Source organism: Passer domesticus, chromosome 3, assembly GCF_036417665.1.
Source record: "Passer domesticus isolate bPasDom1 chromosome 3, bPasDom1.hap1, whole genome shotgun sequence".
Classification (NCBI taxonomy): Eukaryota; Metazoa; Chordata; class Aves; order Passeriformes; family Passeridae; genus Passer; species Passer domesticus.
Genome location: NC_087476.1, coordinates 7,598,967 through 7,611,760, shown reverse-complemented (window position 1 = coordinate 7,611,760; position 12,794 = coordinate 7,598,967). Strand labels below are relative to the sequence as shown.

The 12,794-nt window shown below is 44.0% G+C and overlaps 2 protein-coding genes across 9 annotated transcripts in view; one reads left to right on the top strand and one right to left on the bottom strand.

Annotated features, from left to right (window-relative positions):
* ITSN2 (intersectin 2) overlaps positions 1-12,794 on the bottom strand; it is an 80,203-nt gene that overhangs the window by 5,207 nt on the left and 62,202 nt on the right. For 7 of the 8 annotated variants that reach the window (XM_064411767.1, XM_064411766.1, XM_064411765.1 and 4 more), the window contains 5 exons: positions 3,300-3,421; positions 2,368-2,474; positions 1,560-1,743; positions 886-984; positions 566-733 (listed from right to left, as the gene is read on the bottom strand). In XM_064411767.1, coding sequence (XP_064267837.1) covers positions 566-733; positions 886-984; positions 1,560-1,743; positions 2,368-2,474; positions 3,300-3,421 — 680 coding nt within the window. Of the gene's footprint in view, positions 1-565; positions 734-885; positions 985-1,559; positions 1,744-2,367; positions 2,475-3,299; positions 3,422-7,735; positions 11,317-12,794 lie in introns of those variants that run through there. The other variant, XM_064411772.1, reaches the window with a different exon arrangement.
* Positions 1-12,794, top strand: part of FAM228B (family with sequence similarity 228 member B) — a 39,750-nt gene that overhangs the window by 14,770 nt on the left and 12,186 nt on the right. Inside the window, exons 9-10 of the mRNA XM_064411773.1 lie at positions 2,206-2,355; positions 9,451-9,587. The gene's annotated coding sequence lies outside the window, so the exon portion shown is untranslated. The remainder of the gene's footprint in view (positions 1-2,205; positions 2,356-9,450; positions 9,588-12,794) is intronic.

The window sequence follows — 12,794 nt, the reverse complement described above, 5'->3', positions numbered from 1 at the left end:
GCTGCACAGGCTGCAGTCAGGTCACCTCTTACAGCTGATTAGGTGATGGACAGGACAGACCTCCTGGGGCTGTCAAGCCCTGGTTCCTAATGCAGTGGAGAACTCTCACACACACCTCAGTTTGAAGGCTGTCCTGAAAGGTACAGGAGCCTGAACACCACATATCCTTGAGGATCTGGCACTGAGGACTGCTATTCCCTGCCTGCTTGAAGGAAAACCCTGGGAAACACACACTAAGTGAAATCCTCCATAGTAATGCCTGACTTAGCCCAGTGGCAGCATGATCAGGAGTTCAGAGAGAAGAGTTATTCCTGTCTGTTTAATGGTCTAAATGGTACCAGTTTTTAAGCTGATAAATCAAGATTTCTCTGCCACTACAGTCATGCAAAAACAATGGTTCATCACATTATGGCTGTGACTAGAATTCAGTAAAAGCTTATCTGCCTAGAGCTCAGCAGTGGATCATGTTCCAATAAGGGATGTCAGCAAGGACTCCCATTCCCTCCCCAGCCTTGCTGAAATGACTCTGAAAAGCCCCAGCCCTGCAGAGCATCAGTGCAGGTACCTCAGCAAGGCCTTCACACTGGACGTGGGCCTGGATCCATTCCAGCCTGTCCGAGTTCTCCTTCTCCCGCACGCCCTCGTTCACCTGGGAGCACAACTCCTCCGCACGCTCCAGCGCGAGCCGGAGGTTACTGTGATCCGGGTGGTTCTCTGGAGTGTTCTCTAGAATCTGGCGTGGATCAAAGAGGGGAGAAAGCAAGATAAAAACAGAGGTAAGCCTGTCAGAGCAATCCCCATAAAGGGACAAGCCTTTATCTTGGCTTTTGCTGTGGAGATCAAACTCAAAGCGTTCACCTACAAAACCTCACTTGGGGTACTCACACTCTTTATGAGCAGGGGGTAGCGCGTTATCCTTTGCATGGGTTTCAGGAGGAAGCTGGAGAGGGGCATTCCTTTGCAGCGAGGGTCCAGGGCAAGTTTCTGTGGTGCAACCCAGAGATTTAGCAGAGACACTGCATTAGTCATCAGAAAACAGTTGCATCACTGGCACTGAATACTGAAAAATCTCTGATCAGATTCATTTTTCCAAGCATTCCAAGAGATCTTGGATTTTCTCAGTAAGCAAACACTACTTGTATCTAGAACAAACAGGAAAGCTGGCAGTATCATTGCTCCCAGATGCTTTGTCAGCATAAATCACAAGGTCATTGTCCATGCAGAATCCTTACATTCAAAACTGTTCCACCTTTTATTTTGACACACAGGCTCCGCTCAGGTTGAAAAAGAACAAAGCAATGAAAGAAACAAATGCCTGCTGTCAACTGTTCTGGCAATTTTCCTTTTATGGCCTAAATAAATTAGCTAGAGAGAAAGACAGTGTTACAAGGAGCACACACACTGTTAGCCATGGTCACCATGTAAATACACCTTGGAAGCTTCTTGGCTATTTTTGCAGGATTTTACTCTTCTGGGTTATTTTGATGTGGTCGTTGCTGGTTAGACGGGCTCCTGTCACTGAGGAAAGGAGAGGGCACAAAAGCCACTGAGTCAGGTACCTTTAAGTAGTCTTTGAAATCAGCATCTTCGTCAGTTTTCTGCTGCAGCAGGGAGGCTCCGTTGAGCTGGCAGCTGCAGAAGCGGATGTAGGCCTGCATGTGGGACAGCTCTGCTGCCAGGATGTCCCCGATCATCTGCACCGGCATCTTCTCGCCTCCGGTTTTCTTCCGCACCCGCAAGGCTCTGCGGACGAGGAGAGATCAACATCCAACTTTGCTGCCAAGTCTGTGGGCCTAAATCACAGCCCTTACAGATCCACCTCTGAAAGGACACAAACCTGGCATGTGAATTTCCTTACACAGCAAGGCACTTCCAGGAGGTGCCAGGGTCCTGCCTGAAACCCCAGGAAGTCACCCTGACACAACACCCTGAGCTGAACCATCTCCCTGACAGAGTCTGGGGGACTGGGCCTCTCCTTTGAGGTTTCTGGGACAATCAGCATCAATCTGTACATTCAACCAGCATCCCATTCAGTGAATTACTAGCCACTGTATCTTTCTAAAGATTATTTTTAGAGAATAAAAGGTTTCCTTGCAGAAAACTAGGAAGAAAAGCTCCCTACTTTTGTGTAGGGCCTGTTTCTAAGATATTACAGCAAATGCGCATCTGTTCTTGCTGTTGATTTCTCCCTCTCTCTTATTACAGCTCCTTTTGAAGCAGTCTGACTGCATTCAGCTGTTCTGAATGCAAGCATCCACAGGGAATAATCAGCAAGGACACAATATTGACTGTAAACCAGCAAACTTCCTGGGGAAAGAATGGCAGAATAATGAAAAGGAAAATGTAAGACTGCAGGTAAGTACTCACTTCAATAACTTTGTATTTGACATGATGAGTTCCTTCCAGTTAACAAAGATCAGCCCCATTTCTCCTTCTGTGAGACAGCCTGAATCAGCCATTGGTTTTTGGAAAACCTACAGCCAAAAAATGAGCAATTCTTCAGAGAACAGAAACAGCTCAGCCTCTTGCTTAGCCCAGCAGTGATTTTTTTTTTTTGAATGCTTAGTGTCTAATTTCTCAGCAGTTAAAAGCAATTTCTTACTAGCACTTGTGACAGCTGTTTCCCCTGAGTGTGTGACCCCATTCTGACACTGGCACCAGCACTTGCAAAGTGAGGACAAGCACAGGGACCTGCAGGCTGACAGCTCAGCAGAAGCTGAGATTCAGGATCAATCACTACACAAATTACACTCAGGCACTGCTCCTCTCCCCTGACCCAGAGCACTCAGGGTCACCCTGTGTGCAGAACCACCCTGTGTGCTGCTCTCAGCACACCTCATCTCTGGGGAGCAGAGCACCCTGTGATGTGACTATTTAACATGTGCCACACTTCACCACACCACTGTTCTGTACAAAGAGGTCAAGCTGGACACCCAAGAGCACTTAATACTCTGCTGAGGGAGGTGGTCTTGTTTCCAGAAATAAAACTGGGGAGAAGGCACATGGTAAGATTTGTGGTGCTTCTACAGCTCTGTGCAGCTCTGCTCGACACCTGGCCCCAACCCATCATCTTTTTACTGAGCCAGAACACCCAAGAACACGATTTGGAAATCAGGAAGGTCTTTGTAAGCTGATGGGTTTCACAAAGTGGTGCTTTTGCCTGGTGAGCAACCACATATCGTTCACTGCACACCTTTCTTCTTCCATCATTTCACAATTCATAAGAATCCCTTTATTGTTATTACTCAGTATAGAGGTGTTCTTTTTCCAAGTGCACTTTCACATCCAAGACATCTCACCTCCACCACGAGCTGCAGGTCGTCCATGTACCTTTCTTCTGTCTGAATGAGCTCGTGAATGTAGCCCTGCCTTTTCCTTTCCATGGGCTGCATGGTGTCAAGGCTCTGGAGATCAGCACACCCTGCAGGAAGTAAGTCAGGAGTTCAGATCCCACTCAAGGCATTAAATCTGATAAATTAACAAAACTGCACCAGCATTCAGCAGTCTGTGGCTCAGACTATACAGGCACTGGTAAACCCTCTCTGCAGCAGCAGCAGCTTTCAAAATCAAGTGAACATAGCAATCAACCCCCTTCCTTTGTGTCACTTTTCAGTCTATCACCTTCTTACTTCTTTGAATACCCCTTGTACTGTGAGGCAGAATAAGAGCTCCTGATTTGCCACTCCATTTGTCTCATGACTTTTCTCATCTCTTCTGCACACCAATTTGAAACTGTGATTTTGTCTTACCTTGAGCAATGTCTTTTTGGACTTTATGATCTTAAAGGTCTTTTCCAACCTTAATGATTCTGTAATTCTAAGTTGTCTTTTGTGAGATGAAGTCATAGAAAATGTGGCTGGTCCTGACTTAGGATATTGCACCTTTAATCCCTACCCTATTTCTGAAGTTCTCTGCCTTAGTTATTGGTTTATGATGGAAACCACCACTACAAATTTGTAAAGCTGTAACACAACATTGTAGCTGTATAACTCACAGCTACACAACTTTTATTTTTCTCAAAATGAGCTGGAAATATATTGAATTATTTTCATGCATCAAAGATGAAGAATCAAAATCATGCACAGGAACACACTGACAGTCCATGACACAAACCCCAAGTTTTGGTCAGAACATGCAAACCCTGCAGCTTCACACAACTATCTCTACTGGATGTTAGTAAACAAGACAAGTGTTCAAACTTCAGTAACCAAACCAAAAACTGGTAAAGCCAGAGTGGTGAATGAGTTTAGCTGGGTAAAGGAGAGCACAGAAAGTCAATCTGATCCCTCTGTCAGCCATCACACAGCAGAATATTGCAAAGCAGCAGGGTGGGGGAAAAGGAAAAAAGAAGGAACAATTACAGAGTGTTTGAGAACATCCATCTATCACTGGATGTGATGGCATCAGACTGCAATACCAGGTGAACCGTGGGTTTTGCAGGACAGCAGAAAGGACATCACAGGGACTCACTTTGATCCAGCAGTTCTAGAGGAACAATACTTCATGAAGGTTCACAGGAGTTGTGAAAAGCAGAATGACCCACAGCAGGAAGGGCTGTGTCTCCCTTGTCACCCTGACACTCCTGGCACACAAGGATGACACTATTCACTGCCAAGGTACAGATCTGCTCATTGGAAGGCGAGTTAGTAATAAATTTGAGGAAAAAAACCAAGAAACACTAAACATTAGGCTGGACTTGATGTGACAGTGGCCTAATGGGAACCTCACAGGCTCCTGAGCTTCCAGCTACACCAGCATCAAGGTGGAAAGAGCAACTGTCAGCAGAAGAGAGACTCTTGCCAAGTGACATTTTAGGACACCGTAACAAGGAAACCCTTTGAACAACACAAAGAAGTAAAACAGCAGCAAAGACAAAGCTAGACTGAAAATCAGGACTTTTCAGTTCGGTTTTGCACCCTAAGGAGGATCACAGATCTTAAACTTTCTGACAAGGTTTGAAGAAACATCACTTTTTAAGGAGAAATGAAGGATTGCAACTCTTTTGATCACACAGAATACTCCTTCTGGCCTTAGTAATCCCCAAGGCTACAACCAGGCCAAAATGAGATGAGAAAAAGAAGTGAAGTTACAGATAAAAGTGATTCCTGCAAAGTTTGATGTCTTGGTCCGTTGAGACAGCCTGTGGCCAATGTGCTACTTCTGGATTCTTGTGTCACTCTTTAGTCTGTACAGGACTGAGGTTAAGCCCACCTGCTTACTAAGACATGAAATTTCAGGACAATCCAAGGGCTTGCACAGTAACCAGGCATTAATTGTCCAGATTTGGAAGTCTCGGCTTTGGCCAGTGGCTCCCTTTCCTGCTGCAAGGTGCACTCCTGTGACAGAATGGGATGGACTGAAGCTCCTGTTGGCTTGTCCCAGCTGCTGGAACAACCCACATGCTGGGATTTGGGTCTGTCTCATGCTGACCACTGAAAGCTGGGGCCAAGCCTGGGAGAGAAAAGGGCTTTTTTATGCATTAAAATACATTTGGTTTATAAATTTGTTATCATGCAAAAATTCAGTTACATTAACTGGCTTCTGTGCTAATCTTGTGTTTGGACTGCCAGCTTCTGGGATGAAGGGATGAATGCTACTTTGTATTTAGTATTTTATATAATTTCATTCTTGTAATTTTATTTAAACACTAGTGTTTAATAGTGAAAATACTCCTAATTTTGATAGGTCTGATGATACTGGCATAAAAACACATTCTGCAATTGCTACATTTGATTTTAGAGGGTGAATTTGGGCATTTGAGTCTGAAGAGAAAAACAAAAAATAGAAAGGAGAACAAACCAGCCTAACAAGTGCATTTGCCAATGTTTTCCTTAAGTGGCCACTGCAACCCATGGGCTCACTGATGCTGAAGGGGTGCAGCTACATCTCTACCCCTTCTCCTCCCCCACTGCTGTTTCCTCCTTTCCTTGCATCAGTTCTGGCACTTATCTGACTCCCTGCTCACATGCTGGCAGCAAACAAATCCCAAGGGGGGAAAAGAAAACAGTTTTCTGCTGGTTTAACAGCCAGGAATGTGCATGGAAGCAGTAAAACTGCCTTGTTTGGCAGCAGAAAGCTCTTGGCTTGGCTTCCCTCTGGTGAAGTTTCATCCCAAGCTCCCCAGGCAGCTCAGGAAGAGCAGTGGGATTTCTGGGAGTGTCTGCAGCATGGAATTGGAGTTCTTCATCTGCTCTGCTGACCAAGAGGGATGCCTGCTCTCTGGAGGGGAAGCCAGCCTGCCTCTCCCACCAAGAGCAGGCAGTGCCAGGCTTTCAGCCAGCCTGGGGCACAGCCTGCCCAGCTCCCTCTCCAGAACACTCCCCAGAGCGAGCAGGGCGTGTCTGGAACCTTGGAAACTCAGGGCACAGCAACAGAGAGAAGCCCACACTGACTGTGGTGCCCTCTGGGCTAAATCCTCCTTTCTGAGCTGAGGAAGCAGCTGCCAGGGTAAAACAACCTGGAGAGTTTATAAACAGGAAATCCCAGTCTCTGAAGTAGTATTTAAAATTATACTTTCCAAATATACCTGAACAAGGAGCATTTTTTCCTACTAACATAACTACCCCTGTATGAAAAACTACTGAGTTTCACAGATTCAAAGCCCTGAAAAACACAGGGGGCTGGGGGAGAAAACTTCCCCAATTACTGACTTTTGGGTATGAGCCCATTCAAGGGGAAGAGAGGGAGTTTCTGAAGAAAGGAAATCCTCCAGTGAAAGACAGATGAGTAACATCTAACACTATTTTCCCAACAGACTTCCCCACTCAATGGACAGGGGGAAAAAAGCCATTAAAAGTGACATCTCAAGCCTCCAAGAGGAGCTCAGGCACTCACCTGGAAGGATGTAGCTACACCAGAGGCACTAACTGCCTTGGGTGGCCAATGAAGACTATTTAGAGATAGAGGTTTAGATTTGATATTAGGAAAAATTTCTTCATGGAAGGGGTTATAAAGCTGCCCAGGGAAGTGGTGGAGCCACCATCCCTGGAAGTATCAAAAACCATACTGATAAGGCACTTTAGGATGTGGTTTATTGGTGCTGCATTAATGATTGGATTTGATGATTTTAAAGGTCTTTTTCAGCCTTAATGATTCTATGATTCTATATAAATTGCTTTTTTAAAGGAAATACCTTGGTTTGTTTAGGGTTGGATTATTTTTGGAAGGGGTTGTTTATTTGTTTTGATTGTTTGTTTGACTCTGAAGCCAGTTGTCATGGCTGGGAAAACCAGGTAAAGGTTGAGGGTCTTTTTCCTGCCTCCATTTTCCCAGCCTGCCATAGAAAGGCCACGAGTCCCCTTAAGGACCATGGGCTGGCATTGGCACAGTCCCTTCAGTACAGCCAGAGAGCAGCTGATGGCATCAGGGGACACCAGCACAGCCAGCTGCAAGCTCTGCAGCCACACACAAAGCCAACACACTCCTGTCACTCCTGGAGCCACCAGCAGCCTCTGAAACCCACAAAAGGAACAAATACAAGAAATCTGCTACTGTGGAAAAGGCAGTTTCCATCAGGCCCTGGGAGAAATAATAAAAACTTTTATCCAATCTCCCCTAATCAGTAAACACAGGATACTGTGCTGCAACAGAGGAAATTTATGAATCAATTTTCAAGAGGTAAAAAGCAAAATCAAGTCACTCCATCACAGTTGACACAATGCTCATTCCAAGCTATTCAGCTGGGAAAAAAAAAATCCTCCCCAGATAGACAAAAAACCACAACAGACAAACTAGATCCTTTTATGTGTCCCTTTAATAAAATACATTTGCATAGTTATCTTACAACTTTGTTCAAATCCAAGGTGAACAATTACCTCATGCTAAGCACAGCCTGCATTTGCATGTCTCAACAACCATCCCACACGTGACACTCAAGCTTGGGAAGGACAAGGAGGGGTTTAAGGCAGCACACACCAGAATGCAGCAGTTTTATGGGTTCATTACACTGAAGTAGCACGACCCTGCAGCAGCTCCCACTGCAGGCCAAGGAGTGTTGGCATTCCTACCAGCAGACTTATTTACAGGTGTTTCCAACCTGCCCAGGACAATCACACAGGGATACAATCTGACAAAGCTCTGAGATGGCAGAAATGTTCAGTGACCAGAGGGAGACGTTTCAGGTATTAGTGTGCAACTCTCTGATGGAGCTTTGTGCCTCCTGCTCCTGACTGCACCAATAACCACGTGGAGACAGAGCTCTGGGTGCTCCCACCACGGGCTCCTGACACACCCAGCCCTGCCCCTGGTCCCAGTGGTGGCACAAGGCCTCCCTGCGTGGATCCAGCTCTGGATCAGGAACTCAGCTTGTGTCAAACCAGGTTTCTGTAGTTTGTTAGTCCATTATGCAAACCAGAGAGTTACAGAAGCAGTGTTTTGGTACCAGTTCTTGTGCATTTACAGCGCTGTTTGGTTCTCAGCCCCTGTGACACCAGGGCCCCTGTTCTCTGCTGGCCCACAGGAAAACATTTAGCAAGTACCACACTGCAGGCAACAGCAAACAGTGCATTTTGCTTTCCACATTGGCTTCAGTTTTACTTTCTAACCTTGTCTGGTTCTCAGCAACATTTAGACTCTCAGCTCCTGCCTGGGAACCATAAGTTCAACAAAGGACTCTGTTTTCCACCTTGCCCTTAGCTCCACAGCCAACCTTTTTCACCCAGGTAAGGGTGATTTTACTTGACTGGCTGGGATGACCAGCTGAACTCAACTCTATGTTCTTTTATCAACAAAGGGGTGGACTGCACACAACCAGAGAAAATGTAGCATTTTTAGAAGTAAAGTTTGATTTAAATGCAACTTCCAATAGCCACACTGCTTCATTGATACAGAATATTATTTTAAAGTAATCTTGCTGTAAATACATCCTTGGCATAGTCTTTCCTTTGGAAGTTCTGATGTGTGTATTCAACTCTTTCTGCACCACTGTGCAGAGCTCTCAGGCAGCTGTGCTGGAGCTGTGCTAGGCAGACTTCTGCAATACAGATGAATACTGAAGGCAGGGACTATGTCCCTCTCAATCAGCATTATTAAGGTGTATTTTTATTATTTTATTTATTATTACACTTAAGAGAATTTAGAGCGTACTCAGGTAATAGTGAAACATGAAAAGATAGTTGTGAAAGCACAAAATGCTTCACTTAATACTTTTCAGTTCAGACTTCGAGGCAGAGGTTTCAATAATGTCAGTGCTCATACCTACACAACACAGGGCTACCTGTGTGAAACTTTGCCAACAGTACTGTAATCTCCAAAGGTATCAGTTAAAAAAAATAAAAATTAGTAGAATGCCACTTTGTTTTGGAAAATTCCTCAAATACCTCAGTGAGGATGGGAAGTTTTGATATTTCAAAGACAATTAGTAGTAATCTGGCATTCAAGGAAAACTGACTGAACACTGATTGTCAGTGTGGCTCAAATCCCACAGATGAACAGTGCCTTTTTGCCTTTCAGAAATTACATCATTTAGAAGATCACCTAATTCTCAGACTCCAGTATGTGACTGCTCGATGTCACTGGTGCAGCACAACACATTTCAGCCTGTATTAAACAGGCTGTCCAAGACAGAAATTCAGAGAAGGCAATTCTGGGTGAGTAGTGTATTTTAGTAGAAACACAACGTGGTTTCCGAAGGAAATCAAGTAATCTGAAATACTCAAAGGATTATCTAGCACATTATTTGCCTACAACAATATGATTTCATTCTATAACAAAATACTGGTTCAGACAAAATACATCCAGAATAAAAATCCATTTGCAGTTTTCTGTAGGCACATTGCGTAGTCCGTATTGCACAGAAGATACATCTCTGAACTAAAGGGCACACATACATTATTTGATCAAGGATATAAATACAGAACATTGGATTTTGGAGAAAGGCTTTTAAAACTCTGCAACTGGATTAACCTTTTCCTGATAGTACCTTCACAACATTCATCTCTATATATATATATATATGTCTATATAGTAAACAAGCAGTTTGTTTTGTAAACATTTCTGATTGCATAAGTGACCTTTGCTGTTTCATAACCAAGTTCAGGAAACCAACTAAATTAAATACTGTGTCTAGAGATCTCTCTTGTTGTTACAAGAGCACAGAACTATTTAATCAAAGTAGTAGTCTAGAATCAAATTAATCCTTTTATTTAAAGGGGAATCAAGGTTACAAGTTCCTCCTTCCCTCCAAACATAGTGAGACATAGGCAGCTCATACTGCACTGCATTTCCAGCAGGCCAGGACTGTGGGCTGAGGAGCACAGTTCCATCCTAAACCCCAGTGCTCTGCCCTCACTCCAGGTTATTAGTGTCTCTCTCCTGGCAACACCTCTGGACTGAGGTTACCTCTGCCTCAGGCTGCTGCTCTGTTTACCAGGAGGAGGAGCAGCAGCTTGCAGCAGCACTTTAAATGTCACTGCAGACCACAGCCAGAGACAAACAATTCAGTACCATGAACTATTAATGAAAAGAAGGGGCAGGGGAAGGGCCTGGTCACACTGAGGCTGTGCAAGGACTTACTGCAGCAACTGAGCACATTTGCCAAAACTGAAAGCAAATATGAATGATCAGAATTTAAGGAAGGAGGCTGTTTAGGGACAGAATGCATTGAGCCAAAACAACCTGAATTCCTGCCATAGTACTACTGTGAAGGAAGAAAAACCATTAAAATATCCTTCACTCTACACCTAATAGTTCTTTTCCCTGTTAAAAAGGGTGTGAAAAGGCTGGATGGAGTGCACCAGATCTAACCCTTAGATCCTGTGGCATGTTTGTAATCACAGTGACTATCAGCAGCAGACAGGTAGGGTTTGTTTCTGGATGAGCCATGAAGGCCCCCAATTTTAAAAGCTCAGTATGTAAGAGATTAACTCAAGTCCATTAGAACAATAATCAATGAACATTTTAATTCTGCAAAATATATACATTACAACATTAAAAGAACACAAGTGCCCATTCCAAACAGATAAACTGTGCAAATAGTGGGTCTTTGTGTGTCTGCAATCCCACCATGCAAACAATACTTGATATGCATGCTAATGACTACGGTTATCAATCCCAAAGGAAATACTAAAGGAAACAAGAATGAACAGCAGTGAAAGCCACACAAAGACCCACTATCCTTTCTGCTTTTACAAATCCACTGAAACCGTAGATTAGAAGAAAACCCACGAAAACCTAATTTCTTGGTTGGATCTAACGTTCAAACGAAGCAAAAGGATTGTGTCAGACACGTGAGCAGGGCTGGCCACCCTGCCTCCACGCTAGTCAAACTTGGATAGTGGGTCTCTGAGGTGCTTTCACACTGGAAGACAACATTGGGTCCTAAAAAAAAACAAAAAAAAAAAAATGAAGGATAAAATGAACATAAATTTGAAGAGTGAAACATATGAATTCTATGGACAAAGACAGAACAACACCAAAAAGGTCAGAAAGGAATGATGAACATTCAACTTTCTGAAAACAGACATCACAAGCTTCCACCTTTGCAGTTTCATATTTATAAACACACAAATTTAAGTACTTGTGACCAGCCATTGCTGACTCTGAAAATCCCTGCAGCACATTCATTTGAAGAAAAAGTTTCTTCCTAAGGAAAACTTCTATCACACAGGTGACTCAACACAAGGTCAAGCCCTAAGGGTTTTTTTAAAGGCAGTGGCAAAATTCCCCAAGATTTCAACAAAACCAGAATCTCTCCTGAGAAACTTCTACTGGGACATTAGAAAATCAGATAAAAAGAAAAATTGTAAAGAAAAATCTCATTGGAATTTTTTCTTATTAGCACCTAAAAATTAACCTGTTCAATTCTGTTTGAGCCTGAAAGAAATTAAAACCTTGCCTCTAGTCTTATGTGTCCATGGAACAGGAGGTACCACATCCCTCAGAATCCAAGGGCTACATGGTCTGAAGAGGGACAGACCTTGTGGGCAATCCAGAGACTATTCCAGACCCCAGGATTACAACCTGGAAGTGCTATCAAGCCCGACTGACACTCACCAAATAGTTTTAGAAATAGAAAGTCACTGTGAAGTAAGGGATTGACTTCATATTTGATCTTTGGTAAAAGAGGTAAAATTCTGGAGCTGTTGAGTAAAATCAGAAAAAATCATTAATCCTCATGTTAAAATATCAATGTGGAACTGCAAGAGGCAACAGCTCAAAGCCACTGCTACCATGAACTGTTACTCCACAGAGAGAAGTTACTTGGCAAGAACTGGAGAACTTCCAAATGTGCTGTCCATACAGACACAGAACTGCACCAGCCACGAGCACGTCAGTTCAGAAGTTGTTTTTTCACTGTGAACACCCCTGAAAGTGAGTCAGCTTCATCCACCTGACAGTGTGGACAGGAATTACTAAAGATCTTTTGTGCACAGAAATCAACTTCTGGAAATACAGATCCTTGTTGCAGGACTTGCCTCGTGTCTCCAACGTGTCACATCTGCAAGTAAGGCTTGGGGAAGACAAGAATGAGGTAGCTCTAGAGATATTACTACAAACAACAACCTGGAGCTCAGGCTGAGCCCCTGAAGGAGTAACTCTGATGTGTGAGGAAGTGCAGCAGTGCTGTGCTATGGAAAGCAGAACGAGTGAACAGGAAACAGTCATCACACATAGATTAGAGTAGAAAGAACTGGCACAACATTCAGCTCTGAGAGTCTCATGGGATGAGACACCTCAGCATGAACCAGAAGCCCCTCTGCACATGGAGCACAGGTGTGTCCACCTGGCTGAGCTGTCCAGCCCTGAGCAAGAACATCTCTGAGGGATGAGCTGATCTCTAACACTAGAAGACATCT